Source organism: Camelus ferus, chromosome 7 (genome assembly GCF_009834535.1).
Source record: "Camelus ferus isolate YT-003-E chromosome 7, BCGSAC_Cfer_1.0, whole genome shotgun sequence".
NCBI lineage: Eukaryota > Metazoa > Chordata > Mammalia > Artiodactyla > Camelidae > Camelus > Camelus ferus.
The window spans coordinates 38,773,180-38,790,333 of NC_045702.1; the positions used below are offsets into that span (position 1 = coordinate 38,773,180).

Consider the following 17,154-nt stretch of genomic DNA (forward strand, 5'->3'; position numbering starts at 1 on the left):
AGCAGTCTATAATTAAGCACCTTGGGATTATTGAGAGATGATTTTACAAGTATTCAAGATAGCATTATCATGGCATTTTTTAAAGTACTAATAAGTTTTTTTACAATACTTCTTTGAAATATTATTATTGGCACCTGTAGGAGATCTGAAGCCAGGGAGAAGAAAGGTAACTGGTCTTGTTATAAAATCCATGCCTAAAATGATAAAGGCTCAGAAAAAGGGGATTAAGTAAATATTTGCTAAGTAACAGATGAGCCAGATAAAGACTAGAGAAATATAAAAGATTAAGTTTCAACTCCCAGTCCCATGTACAACCCTTTAGGTTAGGCTGGTTTTCTTTTAGACAGTCTTGTACTTTTCATAACATGTACTTTTCATTACTTATTAAAACAAGACTTTGGAATGCCTACTAAAGTCATTCAAATTGCCCTTTTGTACCCTAGGTGGCTAACGTGGCAATATAATTTACAGAGGATACATTATGTTAGAACTTACAACGGTTTCGTGATGTTCTCAGATGCCCACCAAGGACTCCAGCAAATTGACACCTCTAAAGTCATTTTCCTGGCATCCTGAGATGAATTTATTGCCAGGTCTTCAAATGTGAATAGCTCATATGTCATCCCATTATGCCACCTGGCCTCAGACCAGCACACCTTTAAAATAGATTTATTTAGGCTATAAACTTACAGGACAGTGCCTCTGTCTTCAAATATATTACATTTAAACAGCTGGGAAAATAAAATTCCAACTTTCCAATGCTGAAATCTCTGAGGCCAATTTGAAGTATGGAGAGGGCTATCAAATTCTATAACAGATGCAAATTTAGATGATGTTTTGTAATGTATTAAAGAAAACACTCACAAAAAAGCAAAATATAAGACTGGGAAAACTCTAAGGTTCACCATCTTTGTGTTTTACTTGAAATTTAATTAATTACTATTCAATACAGTAAGTAGGAGGAGTTTCACATCTTTAATTAGAAAGTAGTTCCAAATAGGGAACATATTCCACTAGTATGTCAGAGTATACAGTTCACTCTGTCAATAAACTCCTTGCCTGGAATACACTTGTTATCTAATGAATCTTTGTAGATTATTAATTAACCATAAGAAGTTAGATTGTATCTCAAGAAAATCCCATAGTAACATTAGGAATTCAAATATGTACTACTACATAACATTATACTCCGCCAAGTGTTATCAGCTGTATAAACAAAAATATAATCATGTATTTTGTGCCCACATGGAGTTTATGTTCTCACTTAGAATGATACACAGCATATTAAAGAACCAACAGTGTGACATGAAGTGACAATGGGAATTGTTGACAGTCTTAGGTTGAAGCATATGATATTACTCACATTATTTAATCTATACAAGTTAGAATAATTAGCAAAGGGTAGAATATTGAAGGAAGGTTTCCTGCAGGAAAAGCAGGCATAAGATAAGCACTCAAATTAACTTGGACATAACTGAACTGATGATCTGTCTCCTTGAAGCTTCGTAATCTTCCAAAGATGCCTTTTCAATGAATGGAGCACCAGGCAACTGGAACAAACAATCCAGGAGCCCTCCCCAATACTTCTCTTTTCCTCTCAACCCTTAGCACCAATTAATCACTAACGTCTGCTGATTTTATCTCCTGAAAAAGTTCTCATAGCTGTCTGCTCCTCTCGATTTCCATTGCTACTTCCCCAGTCTGAGCAGCAGTCATCTGCTGCCTCACAGCATTTACCTCACTTTGAAATTGAATATCTGTATGATTATTTCATTAATTGACAAAATAGGCTCCATGGTGAGAGAGATTATGTCTGTTTTGCTCACCATCAGTTTTCCACTGCCTGCAACAATACCTGGAACATAAAGAAGAAATAAGTAAAGAAACTGGCCTAACTGGAGCTAAGGATTCAAGAGAAAGAGCAGGAAATGGAACAAGTAAGCCAGATTATGAAGGGCCAGGACCTAAAACAAGAAACTCGGTATTGTTCTAATTAGGAATGGAGCTGATATTGTGTCCTTCTGAAGAAATAATAAGATGGGGAGAAAGTACTGATTTGTTTGATATAGTGCTTAAATTTGCTAGTTCTATAGACTGATAAAAATGCTAGCAAGACACATAAAATTTATTTCCATTAATGATGAGGAATAAATATATAAAAGAAGAAATGTTATAAAATTGTATTAGAGCCTCAGGTATAAGTCTGTGAGTGCCCATCTCTGCACTCATCTTGCTCCATCTCAGCAGCATGTGACAATGCTGACCTTGAAAATTCTCCCCTCTCCTGGCTTCCATGTGGCTATGTTCTCACAGTTTTCCTCTTACTCATTCCTTGGCTACTGCTCCTCAATTTCCAGTGTTGGTTCTTGCCCTTCTTCCTGACCTCTAGATGCTGGAAGGCCTCAAGGTTTAGGTGAGGACTCCCTTCTCTTTTCTCTCTCCATATGAGCAGGCCCATCCAGCTTCAAATACAGTACAGAGGCTGCTGTCTCCTGACAGTCTCTCTGCAGCCCAGGCTTCTCGCCTGAGCTCTAGACCACTAGACATTTACAACTGGATACCCACTAGGCTTCACAAGTGGAACAGGTCCAAAACTGAGCCTTTTATTCTGTCATCCCCCTCACTCACATTCACACACATACTGTTCTTCCCCTAGACTTCCCCAATACACCAACAGCACCACTGTCTACCTTGTTACTAAAGCCAACATTTCAAGAGTCATCTTTGCTTTCTTCCTAATCTTACCCCTTACATGCAATCCATCACCACGTTCTACATCTTCTAGCCTCGAAAATATGACATTGTCACAACTCCAGTCATTGTCACCTCTCACTTACACTTCTACAATAGTCTCTCTAGCTCTCCTCCGTTTCCATTCCAGCTGTTTTCTAAATCATTCTGGACATAGTAGCCATAGTAATTCTTTAAAACATAGATCAGATCATATAATTTCCCTGTTTGAAACCATTTGATGGCTTCCCACTACTCATAGGAAAACATCTAAATTCCTTACCATGGAATGTAAAGAATACTACATGATGTGGCTCTCCCTGCCACACTTCCTCATTATGATCAAGCTATCAGTTAACTTTTGAATACATTAAGCCCTTTCTCACCTTCAGCCCTTTAAATTTTTTCCCCCAGCTTTATTAAGGTATAATTAACAAATAAGGTTGTAAGAGATTTAAAGGGTACAAAGTGATGATTTGATATATGTGTACATGTTGTGAAAGGATCCCTCCCATTGGGTTAATTAAAACACCCATCAGCTTACATATTCACTTCTGTGTGTGTGTGAGAACATTTAAGTTCCACTCTCTTAGCAAATCCAGGCCTTTGAATTCTATTCCTTCAACTTGGAATGCTGCTCCTCTAGTTCCTCATTTTCTCATCTTCCACTTCACAGAGGCCTTCCCAATTACCCCATCTAACATAGCCTCCACCCCTAATTCTTTCAACTTCCTGTTTATTTCACCGCATATAACACAACCTGCAACTCTTCTGTTCAGCTGTACAACTATTTATTATCTGGTTCCTCCACCAGAATGTAAGCTCCTGTTGTTGGTGGGAATGGTCTCTCTCTTCTTAATCAGTATATTCCAATGCCCAGTATAGTGCCTGAAACATGAAGGTATTTTTAAAACTTTTTGTTAAATTTTAAAAATATTTTAAAAGTAGTCCTATTTCATGAAGAAAACTCCTTTTCCCCTTCTAAAAACTATGCATGTGCTAATTATGCTTTTAATATTGTTCCCTAGACCAAAGATGAATTGTTTACAGATGCTGCTATTAGCTTCATTCCAATTTTGTATTTAAGAGACCACAGTATAATTGGTATAATTTATAAGTCTGGAGGGTAAGAAAAAGAGGATAGTCAACGTAATACAACAGAGGAAAACTGAGCAAAGCTTAGAAATGAGAAAGCAACACCAGAAAAGAAAAGGTAGATGGTTCAAATGAGATGAATACGAAGCTACAAGGTCCCTGAGGAAACAAAGAAACAGGAGAGGATGCAATTCATCCATCAACTGTCTTTGGGATACTCAGTACATGGCAGGCACTGAGCTCAGCACTATATGGTAGTAAATAACTCAGACATGGTTCCTCTCCTCATGAAACTTATAGTGTAGCGAGGGAAATAGTAAGTAACCCACAATGAAGATATAATTATGAACTATGCTTTATGTAATGAAGAAAAAGTCCAAGAGGCCACAAGTGAGAATAACAAGGGTCACAGAAGAACTCTTTCAGTAAAGTGATCTATAAAAGAGACTCAAGGGTGAATATAAATTAACTGGTGAACATGTGTATCAGTGGTGGGGTGAATGTTTGGGGGTGGATAGAAGACCATATTCAAGGCAAAGGGAAAAGCATATGCAAAGACCAGAGTCAGGAAAAACCTTGATGAGTGGAACTAAAAGGAGATTTGTATGACTAAAGTACAGAGGGCAAGAGGAATTGTGGAGGGATTGCTGGTGGAGAACTGAATGGATAGAGAGAGGAAGCAGAGTCCTGTAGGTCAAGGTTAAGAAGTCTGGGTTTAATCCTAAGACCAAGTGTGTCTTCTGAGAAAGAACAGAAAGACAAACCAATAAATTACAAAGAAATTTTGAAATAAACTGATGGGAAGCAGAATTTGCCTTGGACAGTCTTGATCTTCATTCTAGTAGGAGGATGTCTTCTGCACAGTTTGGAGGTAAAGAAGTGAGATTTTGAGTAAAGTGACAAGGATTAACTTTTGTAAGAAAGGAAACAAGAAATCAATCAAAAACAAGAAAACAGAACTCTAACAGAGGAGGGTCCAGGTGAAGTCACAAAGCATGAAAGAAGACAGAAGCAGTTGGATCAGTTTTATGATTAATGTTAGCATCAATTTCCATTCCCAGAGTAGATTCGAGGAAAGCCAAAGATGTACTCAGGCTGGAAACTGACAAGGAAACTAGGGTAAAAATACACGAAGTTCCACAAGGCAGAGCAAAAAAGGGGATAAAGGAGCAGATGAAGGTGGAGTGAGTGTGTTAGAAGGTGGGGCTGGGGAGAACTGAGTGATGTGAAATTGTAAAATGGAGGAGATAACGTTCAGGTAAATGGTTCAAACCAAATCAATCTCATAAGGATGTGCTAAGTAACTTCTGTGTCCCAACTGTATTAGATTCTAGGGTGTGGAAATGAGTCTTTACCCTCAGAGATGTCATAGTCTAGAAAGCTGATGTCAACAGAAAGTAGATAATAATGACTGATGATGTAATACAAAAATAAGAATAAACTCAAAGATATGATGAAAATAATATGAAAATTGTTTTCATAGTACAAAGTATGTTTTAATGATCACTAGAGACATTTTATCAAATTTATTTATTAGGAAAAAGTCTCAAGAATTTACTCTGGCTTTTCTGGAATTTGAAACACATTCTGTCATCAGAAAACTTAAAAACTATAGTGCCCAAATAATATTAATAGTAACAAACTAAACTATATTATGTAACCAAACAGATAATTATTTTAACTAGTCACACAAGGAATCTGTCTCAAATAACAAAATATGCCATTCTTTCATTCACTAGTGAAGGGAAAGAGAAAAAGATTTACTCATAAGAATGACACAGGCACAAATGGTTAATAACTGGCACTCTTTCCCCTTACCGTGACTCATTTTTCTGCATGATATTTTCACTATCTGAAATTTGTTTTCCCGTGTATTGGCTGCCCCCTGTCAGAATGTAAGCTCCATGAGGGCAGGAAATGTTTAACACTGTGGCTCTGGTGCTTAGAACAGTGCCTGAAACATAGTTAAGCATGAAACAAAAATTTCACATTGGGGTCTCAATCCTGGCTTCATCTATGATATGTTTTTCAATGGAAATGATGGATGATGTGTATAATTTATAAAGTTATAAAGTGTATAAATTATCAATGATTTTCCATGAGTTAACATGTTAAGTTTTAAAAATTATAGCAGCCTCAAGTTTTATCTAATTTTGAAAGGAAAGTTTTTTTTATCTCTTAAAAAAATAAGAACAGGTAGCAATATCAGGTAACTTCTCTGCATAAGTATATTAACTAAATGCTTCATTGACAAAGTGTGCCGCACTGAACTTTATTTTTTCAGTGAAACCCACCAGACTTCCACAGCTGAGCCCTGGTATCTACCATTGCATTTGCTTATAATTAGAGTTCTAGTAAGCTGGATCCGTGCTCACCTTGTCATACTACTCACTAGTAAAATGCATTTGCTTCTTGTTTTATGGCTACAGTCACTTCCAAGCCTAATTTTTTTTAACAAAAGCCGAAAATATCTTAGAGCAACCAACCTGCAAACACCCGTACTAAATAAAAATCATCCTATTGGTATTAGCATAAATCACAGCTTCTGAAGCTAGAGAGTGACATCACTTTATTATTCAGTAACATTTCCCACATGACGCTGGAGTATGGCTCAAAAAGTAGACTTGAAAGAAATACAAGAATTCTAGCTAACTAAAGTATTTATTTTTAAATTTAAAAATTAAATATTTTAAAAGACATACAGAGTTGAGACATACTGTACAGAGGAATACGACTGAAGGTGTTTCACTTTTCAGAAACAGGTTACATGCTCTGAGAACCACCAGATATAAGAGAATAGGTTTTCATTTTAATTTTTAGTTATTTAAATATCCAAATATCAAAATTATGCATAAATCAGAAGGGGCTGACTATTCTAATGACTTATTTGAATAAACACACTAAAAAAATTTCTTTTTTTTAAGTTTAGTGTGAGAAGTTTTTTAAAAGGCTGGCAGCATGGACCTTGACTTCATTCAGCACGGCAGTTCAAACCACAAGAATGTCATCTTCTCTTGTGGGAGCTGCACAGTGTCAGAAGCAGAATGTTGTTCCTAGTCTAGGCCAAGTATTTTGACCAGAATTTAAAATGACTAAGCCATGGAAATGGGCCAGTTGCTGGGTCTGCCTCATCTACCTGTGGATATTCTCATTATGTATATATTTTATATGAAAATAATGTGATACAAAAAAAGTCTTAATGTCTGTCTCATCTAAGTAACTGATTGTTGAATTGCTTTTAAGCACTTAAAATATTTTTTCTAGGCACCCTAAAATCTAAAGGAAAATAAAAACAATAAATACAACTTTAACAATATTCCTGAATTTACACTGAAAGCAGAGAAGTTTATTCTTATTGTTGAAGATCAAATTCTGCAGAGAGATAGCAGGTATTGGGAATAAAAGTTGAAGGGAAGAAAACAGGATGTAGGTTTTTTATTTTTTATAACAATTTTGAGGTGAACCAGGAAAATCTGATTCTTAAAGGTAGATCCACTAAGGTAACAGAAGATGGGGTAGGGGTAAAAGTTGAGGGGAAGAAAACTAGAAAAAATTTTACAAGTTTGTGGTGAACCTGTAGAAATCCCTTCAAACCAACAGCTGCTGGAATAAACACCAATTTTTCATCCTCACATTTGAAGATAAAACAGCCCCTGATGTCAATCGAATATGTGAGAAAAGTTATTTTTGCTATATCACAAAGCCTCAGAGATAAATATCTTTCTAAGGGATGCTCCAGTGTTGCAAAGATACTCTTTCTTTTGGTCAATTTTTAAGGATACTGAAAATTACATAGAGTAGGGTTTCCACTGCAATATTTCATATGAGAATAGTCCAAAGAAAAGACAACTCACATTTACAGCTGGATGAGGCTAAAAATGCATATTTTATAGATTTGTTCACAAGACATGACTAAGGAAATAGATATAGTGATGTCCTTTAAAAGTTATTTAATTCATCTCCCAACTTCCAGGCAGGGTTTTTCCCAAATTATCTTTAGACTGTTGACTATCCGTATTAGTTTAAACATCTGCAGGGAAGGAAATTCCTCAAACTCCCCTGGTATTCTATTCCTGTATTAACAGCTCTACTTCCAAGAAACTAGGCTTTGGTCATCACATTATAATTAGTTACCAGTCAGCTTGTCTATCAACAAGTATTTGCTAAGTACACACGGGGAGAATGTTATTCTATTAGGCCTTTGATGGTAGACCTTCCACTATAGCTGCTCCTAATTGCTTCTCCTGTCAAATACAGCTCTAATCCTGGATTCAAATACTCTTCCACTAACCTTTATTCATCCCATTATGGACTCCCAATTCCAATGGATAATTACAAGCATCCTATTAAAAACTGAACGCTTTCTTTACTTATGACAATATAGTTTGATTTTCAATTTTGAAACAGTATGTTGCGGTGGTGTTACCTCAATACTTCAAGTGAGGAAGCTGTGGCTCCAGAAGAATAAGCAGCTGCACAATTGCTAAATGGCTGAGCTTTTCCTTCCCATAGCGGCTACTGCAAATCAACTTTAATTTATCACCTTACTGTTTACTGCTTCTCGCTCTCACACAGATTATTATAAAACTTACTTCTCCCAAGCTCATGTGGCTGGACTTCATTAAACTTTCCTTTTCTTAATTCTCCCTATAGTCCCAATTTATATCTGGGTTCTCATTTTTTTCTCTTCTCAAATACTAATTCTATTCAGTTTACCTATGCTCTAGATAATTCCTCTGCCTCCTCAAACTTTCCCATACAACACGAATGTTGGCTTTCAGCACTTTCATCTTGCTACCACCCCCTGGAAAAGTACAAATTCATTATGGATGTACACAGATCTGGCCACAAGAATACTCACTAAATAATTCTTTATCATACTAAAATCAGAAATAGTTTGTATATTTGACAAAGGGTACAGATTAGCTATGCAGCTATTAAAATAATATATAATATTTAATAATGCACTAATGATATAATTAAAGTTTTTAAAGTGGGTTATAAAGCAGTAGTCACAGCATAATCCAATTTTATAAAACCAAAGTACACATATATAAAGAAAAAAGACTGGAAGGATATGTACATACACACATAGAATATATATGTATATACACACATATAAATTTATATATAATAGAGTTTCTATCTATTTCCAGGTGGTTAGATTATTCATGATTTTTAATTTGCTTCTTTTTTCTCATCTGAATTCTCTAAATTTCTACAAAGAACACGTTTTATCTGTGCACTAACATATGAGTAATTTTTAGAATGTTATTGTCATATAATTCACATATTGTATAATTCAGTTTTAAAATATATATTCAATATTTTTTGTATATTCACAGAGTTATGTAATCATCTCTACAATCTAACTTTAGAAGATTTTTTTCACCCAAAAGGAAAACCCATACTCATTAGCCATCACTACCCATCTTCCCTGCCCACCCCTACTCCCAGCCCTAGGCAACCAACAATAGAGACTTTCTGTCTCTATGAATTTGCCTATTTTGAATATTTTATGCCAATGGAACCAAATAATATATGGTCTTTTGGACTGGCTTCTTTCACTTAGCATAAAGTTTTCAAGGAGCATCCATGTTGTAGTTCTTTTTAATTGCTAAAGAATATTCCATTGTATACCACATTTATTTCTCCATTACTCAGTTGAGAAGTATTTAGATTGTTTCCACTTTTTGGCTATAGTGCTGCTATGAACATTCATAAGTTGTTTGTTTTTATGGTTGTACTAAAAATGAAAGAGGAATCAACACAAGGAGACTACTAGTAGGTCATTTTAATAGTCTGAGTAGGAGATAAGGGCATTAAGTAAGGTAGTAGCAGTGTGGACAGTGAAAAGAGATATATTTGGGAGGTGCCACCATCAGGTCTTGGTGATTGACTGAACATGGAGAGTAAAGGAAACAGACCCTGACCCAGGCATTGGTTATATCATCCACTGAGATCAGACACACCATAGGAGACAAGTTTCACTCAGGCATGTGGAACTGGGGAGTCCTGTCGGGTACTGATAGAGACATGCGAAATCTGGAAGACACACCAGACAGCAAGGTACAAACTTAGAAGCACACAGAATTCAGGTGGTAGTTGGATGAGATTGTCCAGGAGAGCATAAAGATGGAACACCAATGGTCAAGAGACAGGAAAAGGAAGAAGGAGGCAAAAAGCAGACCAGAAAAGACAGGTCTGAGGGGGACAAAAACAACTTCCCAATAGTGAAAGAGAAGCCAAGGAATGAGAATGCTCTAAGAAGGAAATGGTCTCCTTATAAAAGGCTGCAGAGCAGTAAAGTGGGTTGTAGGCAAAGTGTTCACCAGATTTAGCAATTATGACGCCACTTGTGAAAAGGTAAAAAAAAAAATTACTCAGAGATCAATAACTTGCATGATTTGGCCTACATTCAGAGAGGAAATGCAGAGGTGGGAAGGAGGCAGAATCCATAAACTAGCTGTACAAAGTGTTGCGAAGGACTTGGGTTCTTTTATCAGAAATGAAATACAAACAAGCCCCATAAAAACATGGTCATTGCCCTTGAATACCATAAAAGTCATTAATTTTCCTGATATATTAAACCAGTCCTTGTTTTCTCTTACCATCATTTCTGATACAATTATAGTCATTTTCTTGTTGGCATTTTCTATCATTCCCTTTTTACAAAAGTTATATTCATTATTTATAGGGAAATATATACATTATATAGAAGAGAATTAGTAGGAGGACACAGACACTACCTTTAACTCCACCACCCAGGATAATCATCATTAACATATACCTTGATTTATATGCTTCTGGACCAGATTTTGAAAAATGTATAACTGAAGCTCTGCTTTTGTTTTCTGCCTTTGCTGACTTACTTAGAAAGACCTATCCTGCCTCCATATCTGCATATCTATCTCCATTTTCTTCTATATTTTTATGATTTCATTTTTTTACATTTAAATCTCTTATCTATCTGAAATGTACTGTGGCACGTGGTATGGGCTAGGAAATCTATTTTTTTCTCCAAATGGTTGGCCAGTTCTCAGCAACATTTTTCAATTAATTCACCTTGTCTTTCGTCCAATGCTTTGAAATGCCGTATTAACACTGAGATCAAAATTCAGGTTAGCACTTTCTAAATTCTTACATATATAATTTGCGGGAAAGGGGATTCTCCTACTTACGGATGTTATAATTATCCCAATTGTAGTCATAAAAAAAGCAAAAGCATACTACAAAGATATTCACTCAAAAACTCAAATATATTTCCACATTTAACACTAGAAGCCACCTGTTATCAACTTTTTGTATTGATTCATCACTCACCAACTGCTGGAAACTGTTGCAAATACAGCATAAACAGGATGCAGAGAGAAATAACAAATCTTGCAAATAATGCAATATCTAATGCACTTAAAGTGTCACTAGAGAACTGCTCTTATCACATGCAAGGACCATGAAAATCCGGCAACTGGCCCAGTTAACAATGAAGAGAGGAGAAGAAAATTGGTTAGAATGATGACATGACAGATGTTTCTGAAGAAAATGGTTTGCATATCAAAAAAGACCCCTAGGAAAATGGATAATACCTTAGAATATTTTTCCCTAAAAATGACTTTCTTTGGTTTTTCGGGGGGGGGGGTGTGTGTATATATATGTATAGTCAGTTTACAATGTATCAATTTCTGCTGTATAGCATAATGTTTCAGTCATACATGAACATATATATATTCACTTTCATTTTCTTTTTCACCATAAGTTACTACAAGATGACTGGATAAAGAAGTTGTGGTGTGGAATACTACTCAGCCATAAAAAAATAATAAAATAATGCCATTTGCAGCAACATGGATGGACCTGGAGATTGTCATTCTAAGTGAAGTAAGACTTTCTTTTTAGAGGTGCTGGTTAGGTCAAATTTGAGTGTCTATTATCATATCAGAAACAAAACAAAAACAAAAACTTCATATAAGTTTTTCATTACTGTCTCTAAGAATTAGCACATAATTGCAGATATAAATTTTGGCAAACATACAATAAAATAAACTTACTGTTGATTTTAATTTCACATATTTTTCAAACAAATCTTTTGTTTTCCCAATGAAAACAATGAAATATTGGTCCCAATTTAGATAGTCTTTTTCTGATACCAATTAGTCTCGAACCCTCTGTACTTTAATCAATCTAACAATCTAAGGCAAACCCCAGCCTCAGGCATCTACAGGGATGAACCAAGTTACAAACAGAACGAGAAAGCCAGGTGGGCCAGTAGTGGCGTTCACATTCAGATTTTTTTAAAACATTATCCTGGTGGCACTCTGTGACTCTTGCTCTAAGAGAGATTAGAAAAAAGACATTTAATAGAAGTGCAATATTCCCCAGCAGAAAGATGTGACTACCAGAGGTACAGATAAGAGAAATATAAGTTTGATGGTTCTGTAATAAAAAGAATACCCAGTAAAGGTTAGGCTAAATCCTGATAGAGAATCTGAAGGTTGATAAAGGCAAGTAGGAGAAATGTGAGGCAAAAAGTCCATAAGGTAATTCCTAGTGGGAAAGATTTTCAAATTCTGGATGCCAGGGAGGATGTTGTCACCATGGCCTTTACTGGAGCAAAGAAAGGGCACATCCAAGGTGCCAGGCTCATAAAGTCATGAGGCTAGAAAACACCAAGGGTTTTTTATTCTGCGGTGTTTATTCATCTGCAATTTAATAGGGAACATGGTAAAATTACACACACTCCTGCCTTTAAATACCAACCACTAAGTCACTTCATCTTTCTAGGGCCTTAGTTACTTCAGCTGTTAAGTGAGGGAGGTGAACCAGATGATTTCTGGTTCCTGCCCAGCTATTAAAAAAAGATCATGTCTGTGAAAAATGCTTTGTATGCTTATGGGTTCAATAATTCACTCCTTTCTAATATGCCACTTTACCTTCACATATTCTGAAACAACTGCTAAAGCTAAACTAACATTATAAGTTGCACAATTACTGGCTTGAAGCTGAAATAACTCATAGTATTTCTTATCATCTCTGTAATAATGGTATCATGCCACCTATAGAGATAATAAAAATTAAGCACATAGCAAGTACAAGATAAATCTTTATTATATTCCTCATAGCACAGAAAAAGAGTGTGTGAGACTATTCTATTTCTGCCCTTTTCCTCCCACAAAGCTAGACCAATTTAAGTGAAAAGAAGACCAGATCAAGAATAGCTTACACAGGAGGAGGCTCTGGCTAGAAATGTATTTGTACCGTAGTGGTCTGTGCGGTCTAGAGGGAAGCACAGTGGGCTGGAAGATTTGGATTCTAGACCTAACCCTTCCGGTAACCATGTAACTCTGGGCAAGATATTTAGCTTTCCCTAACCCTGTTTCTATTTGTAAAACAGCAATAATTCTGCATGTTTCTTCTACCTCAAAAATGTGCTAAGTACAGAAATAAGTGTGTGAAAACTCTGAGCTCCAGGGAAGAAAGGTAGTACAGGCAATAATGGAGCATGGTAATGGCAAAGAGCGCTGATTTAAATTTTTTAAAAACTCACTATCATGATTAGATTGGGGCAGGTGGGAGGGAGAGTCACTCAACCGAAGTCAAAAAGTGGGTCATTAAATGAAAGCAAGCAATGACCACAACGATGAAGCAAAAATACGCATAGCCTCCATCTCTCCAATAGAATGAACTCGGCTAGACTAGCATGACAGGTACATATTTGGCTTACAGGCTCTGGTTTGTGAGCAAACACACTCTCCACTTCCCTTCATTTCTTCATATCTCCCTCCCTTCCTTCTCTTCCTCCTTTCTTCTGCCCCTTCCTTCCAAACATTAAGAAATTTTACGTCAACGGTTTATATAGACACAGCCCTCAAGCTGCTTTCAAATCTAGTTATTTAAACAAATGACTAAAGTTCCATAATCAATCAATGTGACTAAGGAAGCACTGGTTCTCTCCAGGTGTCCAGGTGTTTGCTCAGAGCAAAGCACTGGACTCCCAGGGGTTGTTCCCAGAGAGGCTCCGACAGGGATATGAGGAAGAGAAGGCAGGGCTGCTGAGGCCTGTACTGACAGACACACCAGCCAGTCAGGGGGTTGGTCCAACTCCTTTTAAGTTTCCCTTTTATATATTTATCCTTCTCCCTCAAGTCTCCTTCATTTTTCCAATTGACAAGAAAGGAGGGAGAGCCATACACTGCTGATTGTAGTGAATATTTTTCATTTACTATCTCATTAAGCCTACACACTTATTTCTTAGGAAAATAATCCTAACAGTGGACAGAAGATGGATGAATAGAGGCTGAAAGACCAGATAATGTTAACAAGGGCAAGATGAAGAAGATCTAAATTAAGACAGACTATTAGAACTGTTCCTATGTAGGAAGTCAATTCTATTCTGAAATTCCATATTAGAAATATTCTTTTGGAATAAAAGTTAGGTTCTGTCTGTGTATGATTAAAGTAAAAAATATTTCAAATCATAGAATATAGAATTCTCTGACCCCAAACCAACCAGCCCAAATTTAGAAGCTGAATTATACATATATCTATACAATGGTAATAATTATATCTTGAATTTTTTTAGTATATCTCTGTTCCAAGAATTGTGCTAGGGGCTTTACAAATATCTAAGGCCCTGGCAACAAGGAAGGCATTATTATCCCACTTCCAAAGGAAGAAACTAGACTCTAGAAAGTTAAGCAACATATTCAGATCACATAAACAGTAAGGCATAGAGGCAGGACCAGGACCCAAACACTGGTCCGTCTGCCTCCAAAGTCTGTGCTTATTAGATTATGCTGTGCTGTTCCATGTTTATCTTTTTCAGTTTTCACCTGCACTCCTTTTTACTTCTAGGAATGCTGGTTGAAGGGGAAAGGAAACAACAGGAAGAGCATCAGCACGGGGGGTAGGTACACAAAAGGTATGTAAGGAGGAAGAAGAAAATACACACACCACTTCCCATACTATAGGCTTTGCTTTAGGAGGAAATAGATACTACAGCTGCTGCATTTAATAAATTCATTTACTGTATGTTCCTCACTGCTGCTATAAAGAGAGACACTAAGAAGAGTGAGGCAGGACTTGGGCTGCTGCCTCGAAGGACCCGAGTGCAGCACCATTGATGGCTCAGCTCCTCTGACTGTGGGAGGGGCTGACCTGGATGCCCATGGCCATCACTGACTGCCCACGTAGGGGCAACCTGGATCTCTCTCACCCCAGCACATGAGGGCCTCAGCCCAGAAGCCTGCTCACATCTCCTGATCCCCAGTCTTTTCCTTTGTCTCTTATCCCTTATTCTGATGACCACAATCCAAGCAAATAGCAGAAGGACGGGACTCATCTGGATTATATTAGCTGCTTGTATTATGCTATTTACATTTGTGAAATATGGTATCGCGAGATCACATTGAGTAAAATTTTCCTTAAAAATAGTTTTATTCTCTCATCCACTTTTTATTGGTTAGAAGCAAAACAAAATGGATCATATATTTAAAAGCAGAGGGAAGAAAATAGACATACCATTCTAGAAATGTCTAGCAAGAAATACCCCAAGAATATTTATCCAAGTGGTTACCCTGGGGTAACTGAAGGGAAACGTGAAAGCAATTTTCTTGGCTATCATCACTTTAATATGAAATGTAAACTCCAAATACAACCACAGGCACATTCCTTTAATTTGGCAAAAATATCAAAAGTTGTGTTTCAGAAGCATGGACAAAGCTCTTACCTGGCATGACCATGGTCTGCGGAGCCACTGCGTCAGTACTTAGGCAGAGACGTCCCCCTTTGGCTAATCGATCACAGAGCAGGGTGATGTGTTTCTTTAATCGACTCGTGTCTTTGGGCATGCTCAGTTGGCTGCTGAGGTTCAAAGCCTGCTCCTTTGAATTCTTCGACAGGCAGGTCTTCAAGAGGTGGGAAATAGCAGCATCCACCGTTTCTTCCCAGCCCTGGACACAAAAACCAGTTTTGAATTTGTGCAAAGATGACAAAGGAGCAAAGCAGGAGCTTTATTATTAACCAGGTTATAAGATTATAAGTGTTTATGTCCCAGTGTCGGGGACTTGCTAAGAGCTTGGTGTCTGGCATATTCCAGACCAGTCTGGTTTTGCATTCTGTCTTTGTCAGCTGTTTGACCTTGAGCAAATTACTTAACTTCTCTTCGCCTCATCCTCATCTACAAATAAGGATACTAATAACCTGCACCTCCAAAGGTTGAGGTGATTAAATGAGATGGTACACGAGAAGCCTTCAGCCCTGTGCCAGGCATGATAATCATCATCATCTCAGCTGTGGGTGTGTTTAATTATCCAAAGGGTGAAGCCTCCAGGATTATAGTTCATTTTGCTGCTAAACGAGAACCAGCCAGGACAGGGAGAAACTGGGGGAAACTGAAATGGAGGGAAAACCTGGCGGTCTCTTTCAGCTCTTGGTCCCACAGCCTTGGGGATGCAGGGAGAAATCAGAGAAGTTTTGTCAAGAGGGATTTGGAACTGTATACCACAAGGAACTATGTTCAATACCTTGTAACAGCCTATAATGAAAAAGAATATGAAAGGGAATATATATATATGTATAACTGAATCACTATGCTGTACAGCAGAAATTAACACAACATTATAAACTGACTATACTTCAATAAAAAAAAAATTTTTAAGAGGGGTTTGGGGAGACTCAAGGCTATCCAGTCCCACTTCACTGCCCAGGTGACAAAAAAATAACACAAAGTGAGGACGTGGGCAGTCTACCCCCTCTTGCAGGGAATAGTGTGGCTGTGCTGCACGTAAGACCGTGAGGAGCCCAGTATCACCTCAGCACCATGAAGGCTGCAATGCTAGAAATATCGATGGTGGGCAGGGACCTAGACATGCAGGGCATGGGCACCAGCAGAACTGGCACAAGAAAGCACCATTCTCAGATGGGTTCAGACAACAGAATGAGGAGCGGGAGGGGTCAGCTTATGGTCTCCCATTGGACATCCCAAGAGGATGCCAGAGATAATTTGGTATGATTTTCAGGGAGTCTGGAGGTCCTAAGCAGCAAGATAAAAAAGCACGAATGAAATCTAGGTATTAATGCCAATGTGATTCCATTTGTACCCAGAGTCTGGTAAGACCTAGGGCACCACGGGCCTAGCAATCAAAGTAAAATTATAAAAAAAGGAAGACACTGTACGATTATCCTCCTACAATACTGCAAATAGTCCAAGCCCCTTAGATGAGGGGTGAGAAATCTGAGACTCAGAGAGGAGACCCTGGGTGACTTTACTGTTGGTACCACTCCACCAACCTTATCAGATGAGCCACCTTCAAATATGCAAATCAGATTACA

At 37.4% G+C, this 17,154-nt stretch overlaps 1 protein-coding gene across 19 annotated transcripts in view; it reads right to left on the reverse strand.

Annotated features, from left to right (window-relative positions):
- BBS9 (Bardet-Biedl syndrome 9) overlaps positions 1 to 17,154 on the reverse strand; it is a 622,708-nt gene that overhangs the window by 269,062 nt on the left and 336,492 nt on the right. For all 19 annotated transcript variants that reach the window (XR_004321417.1, XR_004321414.1, XR_004321412.1 and 16 more), the window contains one exon: positions 15,551 to 15,773. Coding sequence is in view for 11 of the 19 variants with exons in the window: in XM_032483738.1 (XP_032339629.1) it covers positions 15,551 to 15,773 (223 nt within the window). In the remaining 8 variants the exon portion in view is untranslated. The remainder of the gene's footprint in view (positions 1 to 15,550; positions 15,774 to 17,154) is intronic.